The 16907-nt window shown below is 40.2% G+C and overlaps 1 protein-coding gene across 6 annotated transcripts in view; it reads left to right on the top strand.

Annotated features, from left to right (window-relative positions):
• Positions 1 to 16907, top strand: part of LOC307140227 (protocadherin alpha-C2-like) — a gene marked incomplete at its 5' end in the record, with an annotated part of 201324 nt that overhangs the window by 165780 nt on the left and 18637 nt on the right. For 5 of the 6 annotated variants that reach the window (XM_079839566.1, XM_079839565.1, XM_079839562.1 and 2 more), the window contains one exon: positions 12461 to 12519. In XM_079839566.1, the coding sequence (XP_079695692.1) occupies positions 12461 to 12519 (59 nt within the window). Of the gene's footprint in view, positions 1 to 5703; positions 8586 to 12460; positions 12520 to 16907 lie in introns of those variants that run through there. The other variant, XM_079839561.1, reaches the window with a different exon arrangement.

Genomic DNA, 16907 nt, shown 5'->3' with positions numbered 1-16907 from the left:
GGTGGGATACGGGTAAAGTTAGGGACAGGTGTGGTGGGATGGGTAAGTTTTAAGGGTAGGGTTAGGTGTAAGGGAAGTGTCAACTGTGTAATTACAAATGTAACTACAGAAATTAATTACAGATGTAATTACATGCAGGTATTTTTAAAAATGTAAGTACAATGTAAAAACATGTATGTACACAATAAGTGCAGTGTATCAAAAGATTAATTAAAATGTTAGTACATAGTAGTTAAGGCCACCTTTTTTCTCAAAACAGTAAGTTCATATCTTGCTCACATCAGATTTGAAATTAATATTGATTTATGCTATTTGTATGTGTTTTAGCATGTGTGCAAAAGAGTAAGTACAGTTGTCTACAATTTACACAATAACTAAATGCACATGGCTTGTTGATCAAAACGGTTGATTCTCAGTGAAATTGTCAAACTCTTAACAGCTTTTAAACATTATTTTATCGTGTGAGCCTTCACATGCCTTCACATGCTAAATTGGCAAATGGCCATGCCATTGTAATGAAATAGGAATCACAATCTTACCAATTAACCAATCCAGTTTGGAAGCGTACAGTAGGCTATATGGAGTTTGCCCAGCACAATCACAAACATTTTTGAACATGAAGGAACGTCACAAACCCTAAACAGCAACAACAGAAGAAATGTAGAAATGTGTTACATGTAAACTGAAAATTTATGCTTGTCGTGGAAGAGCAATAGGGAGATATGTATATGTGTGGTGTTAGGGGGAAACATATTTAAAAATGAATTCACAGCAACTGTGAATTTTCAGTTTACATTCAACACATTTCTACAAAAAATAAATGTGCTGTATAAATAAAAATGATCTGTCCCACTTTAGGTGTCTTTAAGTACTATGTATTAACATTTAAATGAATAATTTCACTCCAAAAAAAAAAAAGGTTCTATATGGCACCAAAAATGGTTCTTGTCTCGTAATCATAGTAATCATTTAACTACAGATGTAATTACATGCAGGTATTTTATAAATGTAAGTACAATGTAAAAACATGTATGTACAAGTGCATTGTACCAACACTCTAAAAAAAAAAGGTTCTATATGGCACCAAAAATGGTTCTTGGCTCGTAATCATAGGGGAACCTTTTTTAGTCCTTCAGCGGTTCTTCAGAGGTTCTTTGACTAAGGTGCTATATAGCACCTCCGAAGAACCGCTGAAGAACCACTGAAGCACTAAAATAGGTGCTATATAGCACTAAAAAAGGTTCCCCTATGATTACGAGCCAAGAACCATTTTTGGTGTCATATAGAACCTTTTTTTTTTTTTAGAGTGTTGATACAATGCACTTGTACATACATGTTTTTACATTGTACTTACATTTGTAAAATGCCTGCATGTAATTACATCTAGTTAAATATAGAATTACACTGTTGACACTTCACATACCCCTTAAACCACCCATAAACCTACCCATACCACTAAACCTTTTCCTAACTTTACTCGTATCCCACCTCAAATAACAGCAAAACTGTTTTGCAATACAATATGAACCCAATAAGTACACTGTACTTTGTATTTTTGATGCAAGTACATAGTGGTTAAAGCTGCATGAGTTGATTTGTTCTGGTGAACACAAAAGAAGATATTTTGAAAAATGTTTGTAACAAAGCAGATAGAGCAACCATTGACTACCATAGTAGGGGGGAAATACTATGGTAGTCAATGGTTGCTCTTTCTGCTTTGTTACAAACATTCTTCAAAATATCTTCCTTTGTGTTCAGCAGAACAAATAAACTCATACAGGTTTCTAACAACTTGAGGGTGAATAAATAATGACAGAATTTTCATTTTTGGGTGAACTATCCCTTTAATGACACCTACTATCATAGTGTGACCAAATGTTCATTTTCTTTTTGTGAACAGTATGGAATTTTCTGAGTACATTTTTAGTTAATGCTGAATTTAGAGCATTCAGCTAGACAAAACGAACATTCTTGAATAGTGTAGACAGACAGAGTTAACTAAAAAGTAGAAAACACATAAAAACACATATTTCCATGGTTTAAAAAACAAACAAACATCTAAGCAGTTTGAGCAGTGTGGCGACAAAAACACTTTTTATTTTGGTGGCATCAGCTAATTTACTGACACATGAACTGTTTTTGAAGCATGACTTAAATGTTTTAGGTGAGTATACATTTTGCAGACATGCAATAGAGGTCTGATGTTTCAGCAAACAGTTTAGAGAATGTTAAGACTGTTTCGAAAAATGTGCCAAAGCGATTGAGAAAAACTGTGAAACCTTCAGTTTCTCTTTTTCTCATTTTCTACTGCCTCACAGCGGGTTCTCTTTCTCTTTTGCTCTCGCTCTCTCTCTCTCTAGTGCTGTTCAGAGCTAGTCGCTGTGTTCTTTTTTGTCGTGGGTGCTCAGATTCTTTAGAGGCAGAGAGGGCGAAAGGCGGGGGAGCGTCTACGGACCCTGTGGCCTGATGATTCAAAGCACTGGGTCCTTCTAGGTCATTTTGTCTAAACATCAGCATAAACAGCACTGCTGTTTGTACAGCAAAGCCTGCCAGACATCACAGCCTCATTTGCTGTCAAATAACACCGCTAGGTGTCACACATTTTATTACAGTAAATATTTGACCGGGGAGGTCTTTTTCAATGTAGTCACACACCTTAAAGTCTTGACTACAAAGGCAGGTGTTTAGGTCGACTATACATCTTAATTGGATCGACATGGTCACCTTCGTTGCAAGTCATCAAGCAATGTCGATCATATACTGCAAAACACTATGGAAATCCATAGTCTGGTCACTTCTGCCCAGAGACAGCATGAGCTGGCGGCTCCGATGTGTGAGATGTGTGCTAATGTCTGACTCGAGAGAAAGCCAGATACACTGCCCAGAGTTTATAGCTTCCAATGGATATCTAATAGCCCCAGTGGACATTAATAGATATAGTGTCAGGGCTGTTGGCGGTCTGATGTGATTTCCCGCCCTGGCCTTAATTAATTAAAGAGTTGGTTTGGTTCCTGTGAGGTACTGTTATTAACTCGCCATCAAACAGGCAAGAAGTGGACCCACAAGACGTGTAAGGGATGTATTTCAGTTGTATCCATATTTAATTTGTTTTGGCTATTTGTATGTCTTGCATAATGCATAAATATTATTAATGATTATTCAGCGATTTATTTAAGAGAACGATTATTTATTGCTTGTGTACAGAACTGCACACACACCGTAAAACCTACAGTAACAGTTGTTCTAACTAACCCTTTTAGTTAACTTTACTTAATAGACAACAACTGGTTCACAACAATTCTTAATAGACTTTTCACTCATTTCCTCCACTTCTGCAGTTATCCTTCTTCTTAGTTGCATTTACTCATTTTCCAAAGTCATCTTGAATGTTGAATTGTCAATACAACTGAAAATCAGCATAAGTTGACTTCATATTGATGTTGATTTCCTAAAATTGTTTTGTAACCATTATGGTGATTAGTGTTCCCATTTGGTTGGGCACTTGAAACATTTTATATTACTATAATTCCCTTCCTACACTGTAAAAAAATGGTGCTATGTGGCACTAAAAGTGGTCGTAATCATAGGGGAACCACCTTTGGTGCTATATAGCACCATATATCTTTACATGTTCTGTATATAGTAGCGGTGCTATATAGCACCTCAGCCAAAAAACGGTGAAGAACCACTGAAGAACCACTCAAGCACCAAGATTGGAGCTATACAGCACTTAAAAAGGTTCCCCTATGATTACGAGCCAAGAACCACTTTTAGTGCCATATAGCACCATTTTTTTTTAGAGTGTACTTGTGCAGGGATGCAACAAGAAATCACAGATATTTATGGTTTCAAAGGAAAAGAAGTAATAAATGTTGTTTTTAAAAGATGACCTAACTTCTCTCTAAAACACAAACTAATCTACATTTCAGGTTGAATTGTGGTCTACTAAAATTGTAATGATAACAACCATATTCATGCCGCAATGCTCTCTGGGATTAGTCTGTTACTCAGAAATAAGTCAGTAAAACTTAGAAACTTTGCTAGATTTTTCTGAGGCAATACGTTTTCAAGATTTTTTTTTTCAAGTTAACAAATAGAAATGTACAATGCACCTAGTATCTCAACTCACTTTTACACTCTAAAAAAAATGATGCTATATGGCTATATGCTATACACCATATCTTAACAGATATCTTAACATCTGGTTTGTGTTACCATTAACACAAACCCCAAACTCACATAAAAGCCAAGACTCCCACTGTCTAAACGAAACACTGATCACCATAATGGTTGACCAAATATTTTCAATAACACATCAACATCTAAACCTCTGTTAATTCTCAATAAGAGCTTCTATAGACGTCTTTCAGGGTTGGAGTCAAACTCTGCAGGACAGCAACTCTCTAGGACCGAACTTGCCTACCCCTGCTCCAAGTAGAGGAAAACAATGGTATAATTGTACCCTAAGGACCAATTGTGTACCTTTAAAGGTACAGGAACAAAATTGTACCTCTACTGTACCTTTTTTTTTCTGAGAGTGTATAGCACCAAAAGTGGTTACCCTATGATTACGAGCCAAGAACCACTTTTAGTGCTATATAGCATCATTTTTTTTAGAGTGCACCTATACGTCCATGTAAGAATCCTGCAAATGAATGAGAGGCACTACATCTATTTCTCAAACTGTCCTCTTCACTGTTCCTCGCTGGTGGAATGATCTTCCCAACCTCTGTGAAATAAATATTTCTTTCTTTTTGTCTCTATTCTAGCCTGCAATCTTTTAACTTGCAGCATTGCCTCTTTGAATTGCTTTGTTGTATTTCTCATTTGTTATAACCCTTTGTTGGTTTGCTCTTGATTATTAACTGACTACGGTCAGACAGGTATAGAGGAGGAAAGGGCATTGTGTTGGTAGGCTGGCTTGGATCGGAACGTTTGTCCCTGCACCTGTTTTGTGCATTTAAAAAGAAAGTGGATGAGCACCATGATAAATACAGGGGCGAGAGATTAGAAGGAAGTGTGTGGGAGAGGCACAGCAGTCAGAGATGCTTCATTTGTAATCGGTGACAATTTAATCTGTCAGTTTTGGGGACAGTAGGAAGAGCGAGTGAGTGTCCAGCCAGTCAGCGCTGACGGCTAGCTACAAGAGCTGTCAGCAATATCGAATGCATAGAGGCTGAGTGAGAGGGCTTTCTGAGATGAAAGGCGAAAGAGGGGAAATAACAAGTCAGGATGCTGTCAATCATTATTTTATATGTTCATTAAAAGTCAAACATATCATTGTGATAATATAAAATGAATTTCTCTTATGAAGGTGAAATGCCATTTAATGAGAGAGAATTTTCAGTATAGAATTCAATTTAGTCACCTCACAGTTGTGCGCTGAGAAGAGGAGACAATGAAAAAAGGGCGGTGGCACTGTCTCTGTGATTGAATGCAGCCGTGTTTTCAATCGATATTAATGAGAATGTTTTGAAAACAAGACGAATGCTGTAAAGGCTGAAGAAAGCGACCATTTCCTTAATATAGGTATGATTTTTAAGTCTTCGCGGCGCGTCTGGTTGTTAATAGGTTTATCTGTGTTTTTGTTCGGAGGTGCTGAAATGCAGTGAGCTGCACTGGTTAGAGCGCGTTGCTCCCATCCCCCGCCTGTACAGCACCGGGTGAGGGAGGGGGACAGGAGAAAGAGAGAGAGAGAAAGAGGGAGGGAGCGATAGGCAGCACCCTTGTGAGGGGAAACAAGAGTCAGCTTCGCGGAGAGGAGAGAATAAAAAAGAGCTGGGGTGCAAACAAAAGAAAGAACATGGATGAAGCAGGAAAATGTCTGTTTGAAAAGGCAAGCGCAGCGGAGACTTTGGTCATCCTGCACGTAGTGTGCCCGTTTTTTGGATGCCGTGGTTTGGAGCTCTTGCGCGGCGAACTCTAAAGACGGAAAGCGTTTTTAATCCATCTGTGGATGTTGCCAGCTTGCGATGGCTGTTGCAGGGCGATGTAGCTGCATAAAAGAGAACGTGCCTCTTTGTTTATGTTTCTTCATTGTTCTACTAAGTGTCCTTACAGATGCACAAATTCGTTACAGCATTCAGGAGGAGCTGGAGAGCGGCACTGTCGTTGGGGATCTTGTTCGGGATCTCGGGCTGGAGCTGCGAAAGCTCTCGGCACGTCGGATCAGAATCAGCTCCGACAGTGCGCGGCGGTACTTCAACATCAACCACAAAACCGGTAAGCTTGTTATAAGCGACCGGATTGACCGCGAAACGCTCTGTGAATTCAGCGGGACCTGCACGCTTAGTCTCGATGTGGTGTTAGAAAGCCCATTTGAACAGCACAGCGTGGATGTTGAGATTGTGGATGCAAATGACAACTCGCCGCTTTTCCCTCGAGACGAGTACCAGTTGGAGATCTCCGAGGGCGCACAGCCAGGCGCGCGGTTTTCCATTGAGGGCGCGCAAGATTCTGACGACGCCTCAAATTCCGTGCGCCATTATCGCCTCACCTCAAACGAACACCTGGCGCTCGATTCAACCAAACCACCTGCAGATGGAAAGCACATAGAGCTCGTGCTGAAAAAGCCTTTCGACCGCGAGCTTTTGCAGTCTCACCAGTTTCTAATCACTGCTACTGACGGCGGATCGCCTCCGCGCTCAGGCACAGCCAAAATCAACGTGCGCGTTTTGGATGCCAATGACAACGTGCCAGTCTTCGACAGCTCCGTGTATAAAGTGAAACTGCGGGAAAACTCTCCCGTTGGCGCGCTGGTAATTAAATTAAACGCCACAGATAGAGATGAAGGCTCTAATGGGGAGGTGTATTACTCTTTTAGCTCGTACACGCCAGATCGAGTGAGGCAGATGTTTTCTGTAGACACAGACAGTGGGGAAATTCGAGTACTGAGCAATGTGGACTATGAAGAAACCAACAGCTATGAGATGTATATCCAGGCAGCAGACCGGGGCCAAGGGGCCGTAGCAGTGCACTGTAAAGTGGTGGTGGAGGTGCTGGACGTGAATGATAACCCTCCTGATATTGTGCTCTCCTCTCTCTCCAGCCCAGTCCGAGAGGACGCTCGGGCAGACACTGTGGTGGGTTTAATAAGCATAAATGACAGAGACTCTGGACAAAACAAACAGGTCAGCTTGGATATCATTCCCCCTGACCTTCCCTTTAAAATCAAATCATTCCGAAATCATTACACCATTGTTACCTCAGCCTTCCTGGACCGTGAGACTATATCATCATATAATGTTACAGTTACAGCCATGGATGGTGGAACGCCGCCTCTTTCATCGTCAATGACAGTTCGAGTAGAAGTGGCAGATGTGAACGACAATCCCCCACGTTTTAAACAGACTTCATACACTGTTTATGTCTCGGAAAACAATGCGGTCAGTGCACCTCTGTGCGTCATCAAGGCAACGGACCCTGATGCCGGTGAGAACGCTCGCATCACATACACCGTCCTCAATGACAACAACCACGGTATTTCCGTGGCATCATATGTTTCTGTCAAACCTGCCACAGGTGAGGTGTACGCACTACGGTCGTTTGACTTTGAGAAGTTGCGCGAGTTTCATTTCCAGGTTAAAGCTCAAGACAACGGTGTGCCACCTTTAAGCAGGGTGGCGACTGTTTATATTTACATCATGGACACCAACGACCACAGCCCGCAGTTTGTTCGCCCAGCGGCGAATGGCTCACACTCCTCAGAGACTATTTTGCGTAACTCAGAGGCTGGCTTCCTTGTTTCGCGTGTGCTAGCTTGGGACTTAGATGCTGGAGAAAACGCCTGGTTGCTATACAGCCTCCATCACCCTCCTGAACTGGACTTGTTTAAGGTGCACGAGCACACAGGTGAGATCCGCACAACTCGGAGAGTATTCGAAGACAATTCCACTGTCTTTAGCCTGACAGTGCATGTACGCGACCATGGTTTGCCTCCTCGCTCTGCCTCTACAACAATCACTGTTGGCGTAATGGAGCTCCCACCCAAAGTGGCCCCAGACCCAAAACGCATAATCAGACCACATGGCACAATGATGTTTTCCGAAGTGACCCTGTATCTTCTTATTGCCCTCAGTGCCACCACCTTTGTTTTCTTGCTCACTATCTTCGTCCTAGCAATTGTTCGCTGCCATGCCTACTGCAGCCAACCAGACGCTTGCTCCTGCTCTCCTTGCTGTGGGGGCAAGAAGAAAAAGAAGACAACAATGAAGAAAGCAACCAAAGATGGTGGTGGTGGAGGAGGTGGTGGTGGTGGTGGAGCTGCCGGTGGTGGAGCAGGTGGAGCCACAGGTGGAGGTGGGGGCGCTGCTGGTGGGGTCACGTTCCAGCAACAGTCCGCGGTTGTGCGGAGAGATCTGAAAGTGGAGCCACACTACATTGAGGTCCGAGGAAACGGCTCTCTAACTAAAACATACTGCTATAAGACCTGCCTGACTGCCACCTCAGGAAGTGACACTTTTATGTTCTACAATACGGGCCGACCGATGAGTGGGACTTGGGGTTCAGGGGCAGACCGTTTCTTCACAGGACAGAGTGGGCAGTTTGTGCGCAGACTGAGCATGCCCGACGCTACGGCAATACAGGTGTGTGCAGTGCCCACACTCTTATAGCATTCATCAAGTGACTCATCCATCTATGCATGAAGACAGGAGCAATTCTGTTCTCTCTTGCTTTCACTCTCAGATATGATGATGATTTAGGAGTAGTTTTGGCATTTATGTTGTTGTTGTTGTTTCCAAATACACAGACAAAAAATAGTTTTGAAACTAGTTTCGCTCAGAAATCACTAGTATTTCACAATTCATAACAAAGGGACAGCAAGTAGCACTTTGAATTAAATGTGCAATTTGGAAGAAATACTAAAAATTTTATTTTCTTGTAAAACGAACTCCAGTAATTTTTTCTTTACAACTTTGAAAAATCATTATTTATAGTGTACTACAGTTGTATTGCTTACTGTTTGCAGTACAGCTACAGGTCTGTTTTCAACACTGTGAAGCTCAGGTTTCTTGCTTAGTATATATCAGGGCTCGGTAATGGATGCTTTCCTGCTGTTGTATTGGAGCATTTTCACTTTTTTTTTCTTTTTGTGCCTCATTAATTCACAGCAGCAGTCTCTAGTGTGCACTGCAGAATGCATGCGTTTGTGTGTGCGGTTACGATGATTTACGGTATCAGACTCTTTCCACTTGTTTACAGCTGTCATCATATTGCATTTCATCAGTTATGAATTTAAAGAGAAGCTTTTTCTCCTTTCCTCTCTCATGCTTGTACACTCACCCTCTCTCTCTCTCTCTCTCTCTCTCTCTCTCTCTCTCTCTCCAGCCTGTTCTGCAGTGCGCTGTTTCAGGACAGCTGGGTGTGTTTATATTTAGAGGTGTGAAGCTCAAACAACACTCCAGTTTCTCTGTACCCACACTTAAATCTCTCAAGAGAGACTATCCAGCCTAGCTTCAATTTAGTTAACTTCACTTTGAACATCATCCACCAAAACCAGTAGATAGGCCTTTAAGCTAAACACAGGTTAGCTGATTGGCACTCTGTTGACAGCTTGATGGATGGATAGATAGATAGATAGATAGATAGATAGATAGATAGATAGATAGATAGATAGATAGATAGATAGATAGATAGATAGATAGATAGATAGATAGATAGATAGATAGATAGATAGATGGATGGATGGATGGATGGATGGATGGATGGATGGATGGATGGATGGATGGATGGATGGATGGATGGATGGATGGATGGATGGATGGATGGATGGATGGATAGGAAACTTGGACCTTGAGTAAATCTACACTCTAAAAAAAAGGTTCTATATGGCACCAAAAATGGTTCTTCGTCATAATCATAGATATCATAACATGTTCTGTATATGGTAGTGGTGCTATTTAGCACCTTAGTCAAAGAACCGGTGAAGAACCTCTGAAGATCCGCTGAAGCACCACTGAAGCACCAAAATTAGTGCTATATAGCACTTAAAAAGGTTCCCCTATGATTACGAGCCAAGAACAATTTTTGTTGCCTTATAGAACCTTTTTTTGTGTATAATGAGAATAATCCTCCAAAGGGAAGGATAAAGTGATTAATTGTCATGAAAATTTCACAGTGCAAAAACTCTTAATGATCCATTTATTTTGTTTAATTTAATTTAATTTTAATTTTATTTTATTATAATTTTTTTATTTATACTATTTTATTTTATTTTATTTATTTATTTCATTATTTTATTTCATTTAAATAAATAAACTCTTAATAGTCCATTTAATTTAATTTTATTATTTAATTTTTTCATAATTTTATTTCATTATTTAATTTAATTTAATTTTAATTTATTTTATTACATTTTTTAATTTATTTTATTACATTTTTTATTTATTTATTTTATTTATTTTTATTTTATTTTATATATATTTTTTATTTTTTATTATGTATTTAATTCTTTATTTTTTATTTTCATTTTATAAAATGTCATTTCTTAACAGAATAGCTGATTTTTCTCATCAGCAAATTTTTGCAGCAGTTTTGTTAGTTTGTCAAGCCTTAGTATGACCATTTATTACAGTAGAAGCTTTCTGTATCTGCTCTGTTAGTTCACCAAAGATCATCATTACAAACTGAGTGCATTTATGTTGTTTTGTTGATCAAATGGTGAGTGTTTCAGGGATTACTGGATGTGAAAATGTGTGAGCGCCTCTTATTTGTGAAGTAATTACTCGCTCATTTCAGATATTCTCATTAAATGTCAGTCATGTTTGTTCTCCCAGTGTGTGGTTAAGTGGCAGTGGAGCGGTTTCTGGTGGCTGATTGGGTGATTTGGTATGGAAAGAAAAAGAAGGAGGGATTGTGATTGGTTGGTGCAGAGGTGCGAATGCTGTATCTAGGCAAGGTGTGTCCACTCAGAAGGGAACTGAGAGAGAGAGAAAATGAGAAAAGAGAGTAAGGAACTGCTGGTGAGACGAGATCAGACTGAACTCATTATCTGCCTCTCCTCACACGCGCACACACACAGTAAGTGATAAATCAAAGACCTGTGAGATGAATAAAAAACAGATCCCCAGTTTCTTTGCTCAGCAACCCGCTCTGTTTTCATATTCACTAGACTTGAGTGTCTGTAATTTCTGGAAATGATATAACCCTTGAAATCTTCATCTAAAATCTTCCTACTTCATATCCTTATTTGCTAATGTATAATGCAGTCATTATACATTATGCATTATGGGAACGTTGTAAACACAGTTGGTGGGTCAAATGGTTACAAACATTTTTAGTCCTTTGAGTCTGTTATTCTCTTGATATTAGAGGTTTTGCCATTGAAATGTGGTTGTTATGGCCGTGAAAGTTTCATGCTAGGTTGAACATTAGTGTTAGTATATGTTTTTTTGCATGACTGGGAGCATATGTGTATAGTTGTTTTGCAGGCTTCTATGATGGATGTGTGTGTTTGCGTGTTGTGTGGAGGAAAAGCAGGCCCTGCTGATTACACTGCGAATTGGATTTCACATTGATGAATGTCCACCAGGAGATGTGTGTGAGAGAGAAAACGGGTGACAAAAGGATGGGTGGGGAGCACAAATACCATAGATTAGGTTTTATACCACACTTGGGTGAACATAAAGATTCACCCCCAAATAAAAAAGAAGAAAGAGGAAAAAAATTATTTTGCGTAAATAATATCATGTAATATGCATGCATTCACTAGATGCTTTTTTCCAAACCGATTTATAAATGTCTATACACTGTGTCTATACACTGTGTGACCAGTGTCACATTGGCTCATTAGTACAGACTGAATGGGGGGTGTCTGACAAGGGAGACATCCAAAATCTGCAATGGTGGTGGGTCCTCAGGACAGGTTTGAGAAGCACTGGTCATCACTGGTGATTTTTTCATTGGGACATCATTTTTTAATGGCAATTAATAAGTAAAACATTCTTTCACCTTGTGCATTTTGACTGCAGATATGCCTCAGTTTCTCTCTCTCCCTGAGGAGCCTCAGTACAATCGATCTCACCCCTCTGTTTCTGCTCCTCCACGGTTTTATGACCTTGATTTGTCCCTGTGTCTGTGTGAATGGATGGTCTGGCTGGTTCAGATCTTTTGGGTGATGAGCATCTCAATTTATCATTAATGAATGTGTGTGTGTGTGTGTGTGTGTGTGTGTGTGTGTGTGTGTGTGTGTGTGTGTGTGTGTGTGTGTGTGTGTGTGTGTGTGTGTGTGTGTGTGTGTGTGTGTGTGTGTGTGTGTGTGTGTGTGTGTGTGTGTGTAAGACATTGATAAAATCCTGACCTAAATCTAACCCTTTCTTCCAAAGCCACAGTCTTGCAGCCATCATGACCATATGACTACACTCCAGCATGATTAATTAATGAGATGATATTGGTTTTTTGATCCGTCTCAGCGCTTAACGTCATCTCTTTCTCTCTTTGTTTGTGTCTTTGTCTTTCTCAGCCTAAAGTCCCCAATACAGACTGGAGATATTCAGCGTCCCTAAGAGCAGGAATGCAAAGGTAAGACTTGATTGGTTTTGTTGTTCTAATTTTTCTTTTTTGTTGCATTTACTGAATATTCCCCATTACTTTAAAGGGGGCATACAATTAAAATAAATAAACAGATGGATGGTCAGATGGTCAGGCAGACAGACAGATAGGCAGATAGATAAAAAAAATATATAAATAAAAATAAGAGGACCACAGATAAAACATTACATAAAATGTATGATAATGGCTCCTTTAAATCGCTAGTGAAAGGAAGGTAAAAATATAATATCACCTAGGCCCTGTTTCAACCTGGTATTAAGATGCGTTTTGGTCGATCGGATCACAAGTGGACGATGCTAAATACAGGTGTAAACGGGGTCTAAAATGCTTTGAGCTTGTCCACTTTCAACCACTTGCAGAGGTAGTCGAAAACACATTCGATCGGATTGCTTTCGTAGTGTAAACGCTCATGTGGTCGAATGTGTTCGAACAGCCACAAAAGACGCCTGCTGACCGAATGCGAATACTTTAAGACCCAGGTTTGGTGTGAAGACAAAAAATTAACCAAGCACAATGTTCTCTCACCATTCCTGATTTGTAACACACTCACAGCGTTCGGCTGGTCTTGCAGCTGTCAGAGCTGAAACAAAGCTGCTGCTCTCTGTCCATTAGATTGAAAGATCTGAGAAAAATCCCATATATTTATCCATCCATAGACCCTCCCCTTGAAGAAATCCGGACAGAAGTGGTTGAAAGTGGACAAAAGAGACGGATTAAAACACCAGGTGTAAACGGGTCTACTTGTGATCTGATCGACCAAAACGTATCTTAATACCAGGTGTAAACAGGGCCTATAAGATGGAAGATAATTTTCAGACATTACGTATGGAAGTAGTTGGCTAAAAAAACTGTGCACTGGCATTACATTACCCATAGATCACTGGACCATGTTGGTAGGTCCAGTGGATACAGTTATCCACCACTTGTTCTGAATCAACCAAAGGTCTAATAAAGATACACTACAGCAGCCGCTGAATGACCAGTACAGCTGTACAGCGACAGTTTCTGTGGAAGCAGAAGTAGGTCACACGCGGCGATTGAAGTAAAGCCTTCAGCCATGTCGGCAAAACGATGGCAACGAAGGACATTGCAGACAACAGACTGGACAGCACATTCACATATGCCAGAGATGTGTGTGTGTGTGTGTGTGTGTGTGTGTGTCTGAATGACCTCCGTTCTCCATTAGTGATACACTGATTCCCTCCTAATTACAGCAGGGTTTAATGAGAGCTAATGTAGCCACGCACATCATTCTCATGCATTAAATCAGATTCCTGTCTCACAATTTATGTACTTGGAGAAACCATTGCAAAATTAATTTCACTGTAATGATGTTCTTGCTTTCTTTTGCTTGTTGAGTTTAAGGCAGATTTATAAGGGTTTCATTGGCAGTAGGTCACAGCTTTTTGTTTTATTAATGTTAACTCTTGCTCATATTTATAGAGATTTGAACCTTAAAACTTAAGTATTTTCAATGTGCAACAGTTTAGGGCCCTATCATACACCCGACGCAATGCGACGTCAGGCGGAACGCAAGTGTTTTTTGCTAGATTCAGACCGATGCAGTTATCATTTTCATGTCCAGGGCCACGTTGTTTAAATGGCAAATGCACGCGCTCCCATCTGTTGAGCGTGCTGGCCTGAAAACGCTGTGTGTTCATGTATTGTTGGCGCATTGCTATTTTGAGGCAACTGAAAACGACTGCACCGTTGACCAACAAAAACCTGCGCTAAAGTCAATAGCGCAGTATTTTTTGTGTTATTTAAAGGGCACGTTATTAATATGCGCCTATAGGCGGGTGCACAACGCACATACACTCTGCTTATTACACACACAGGGACGCGCAGCAGCACACAAATATTATATAAAATATTAAAAATAAAAGGATTCCTCTCTGGAGAAGCATTCAGTCTTTCCGCTTGCAAATTCCACCATGTAAATAGAAAATCCGCCATGGTGCGAGCACAACTGGCTTTTAAAGGGAATGGGAGATGAGACTCTGATTGGTGTATTGCACCTTACGCTCAAAACACACCCATGACTCATTAAAGGTAGGGTATGTAAGATTTGGTTAAAAAACTTTTTTCCCAAATTTGTTTAAACTTTCTTTATAAATCAGTACATAATTAAAATGTAAGTACTCTGAAAAAGAAAGTATAAAAATTGAGTGTCTGTAGACCTCTCACGACTGTTTTAAAGACAGCTCATTATTTCCATTCACTCCACCTTCTCCCTTCTGGGCTCTTTACAAAGCCACGCCCCCAAAACACATGAACGCGCCACGCCGACCGCGATCAGCTCAGCTGAAAGACGCATTATTTACCTGAGGCGAGCGGAGAAGAAGTGTATGTAGTGACATCATGTCAGAATCACATGTAATAAATAAATCTAACTTTATCATTATGAATATAAACAAATAAGATGTCTTTTAGTACTCACTATCAAGCTAGAATAACAATACTGGTAAGGTTTAAAATACACACACAACACCGTGTCTACGACACACTCAGATACAAGATAAAAGCATCAGTAAACATAGGTAGAGAGGACAGAAACAAACCAAGGGCCGAAATAAACGTGCAGGTAAAGTTCCCGGTGAACATGGTAACAGAGTTTAGACAGAGGGTAGTAGCTAAAGCTAACTTAGTTAAAAAAAAGTTCCTGGATGCGGTGTACTAGCTTGTACACATGCATTTTATTATCTAAAGTTACATTTTGCGAAATTCAACACGACAGCGATCAACTTGAGCTAGGCATATTGAGTATTTATCATCTCTACTAATGGTTCGCTAAGTGTATAACATTGTAAATTTATGCTAAGTAATGTTATGTTAGCTATATTAGGCAGCTACGTGTGCTAGTGAGACATGCTTCATGAAAACATAAACCAAAAAAATGTATAATCAAAATGAAAGATTACCTGTCCAGCAGAAATACAGCCTCTTGAACCCCTCAAATCAAACGGGTGCGCCAGGGTTGCCAGGTTTTCACAACAAAATCCGCCCAATTGCTACTCAAAACTAGCCGGTTCTCCGGTAAAAATCACATTTGGGGGGTAAAATATGTGTCTAAAATTCGCAAATCCCGGGGCAAAATATCACATAATTGGGGTCGCTTCAACCCGCGGACATGAAAAACAGCCCACGGCAACAGTGTTGAAGTAGCCCGACTTGGCAACACTGGGGTGCGCGCATGTGGGCAGATCCTGTAGCAAAAGGGGTGGTAGCCATGGTAGCGAGAGAGAGTGACAGTCGCCCAAGCCAATCACTTGTTTTGTCCCGGACGAAAATAATGAGCTGTGTTTATTGCAGATTAAAAAGTCTAGAGTCACTCGATTTTTATACTCTCTTTTTCAGAGTACTTACATTTTAATTATGTATTGACATATAAAGAAAGTTTAAACAAATTTGGACAAAAGTGTTTTAGATCATTCTTACCTACCCTACCTTTAAGAGACTAGGTACAACCCCTTTGGATCATGTACCTGGTGCGGCCACCATTTTTCCCGTCGTTAAACTAGCAAAAGTGGATCCGGACACGCCCTAAGTGCACCTGCGCCATGCGCTTCAGACCATGTGCTTAGATTGTTAAAATAGAGCCCTTTGTCACATACCTCGAATGGTAAGAAATGCAGTTACTTTACTAAATGTGTTAAAGTTTACAATGTGTTAAAGCCATTGAGAATACCTTAACAATAGCCTGACAACCCGAGTGAGAATTGCAAGGGCAGAAAATATTACTTATATTTTCTTCATAAAAGGCATTACTTTTTCACTCCACAGACAAAAAGATTTTAGACAAAAATAGCTTTTTGGATGTTAAAGTAAAGAAATGATCAGTGGAGGAAGCAATGACATTGATATGCAGGCAGAAATGGGCAGAGGTAATGCGAGGCAGACAGGAAGAAAGAGAGAGGGGGGATGTTTGAACATTAGCTGAGGATCATGTATTTAGTCCAGTGTTTCTCATTAATAATGTATTAGCCTTACTGACTGCTGCTTCACAGCTCTTTAAAATGGCTTCCACACACACACACACACACACACACACACACACACACACACACACACACACACACACACACACACACACACACACACACACACACACACACACACACAGCATGTAATAGCAGCAGTACCCGCATGACCTTGGACTGAAAACATTCATCAGAGAAAGAGAGAGAGAGAGGGGGGCAAATAAAATGGTGGGTTTCCACCCATCACTGTCTGATCTGCATGCATTCTGTTTTTTGGTTATTTTGGATGGGGTTTTTACAGTTTACTTGTTAATTGAAATAGTTTGAAATGTCACAACGTATTAATACTAATATTTTAGAATTCACATTTGAAAATGC

This window comes from Gobio gobio (assembly GCF_949357685.1).
Source record: "Gobio gobio genome assembly, chromosome: 16".
NCBI classification, from domain to species: domain Eukaryota; kingdom Metazoa; phylum Chordata; class Actinopteri; order Cypriniformes; family Gobionidae; genus Gobio; species Gobio gobio.
This window is presented reverse-complemented; position numbering and strand designations above follow the sequence as displayed.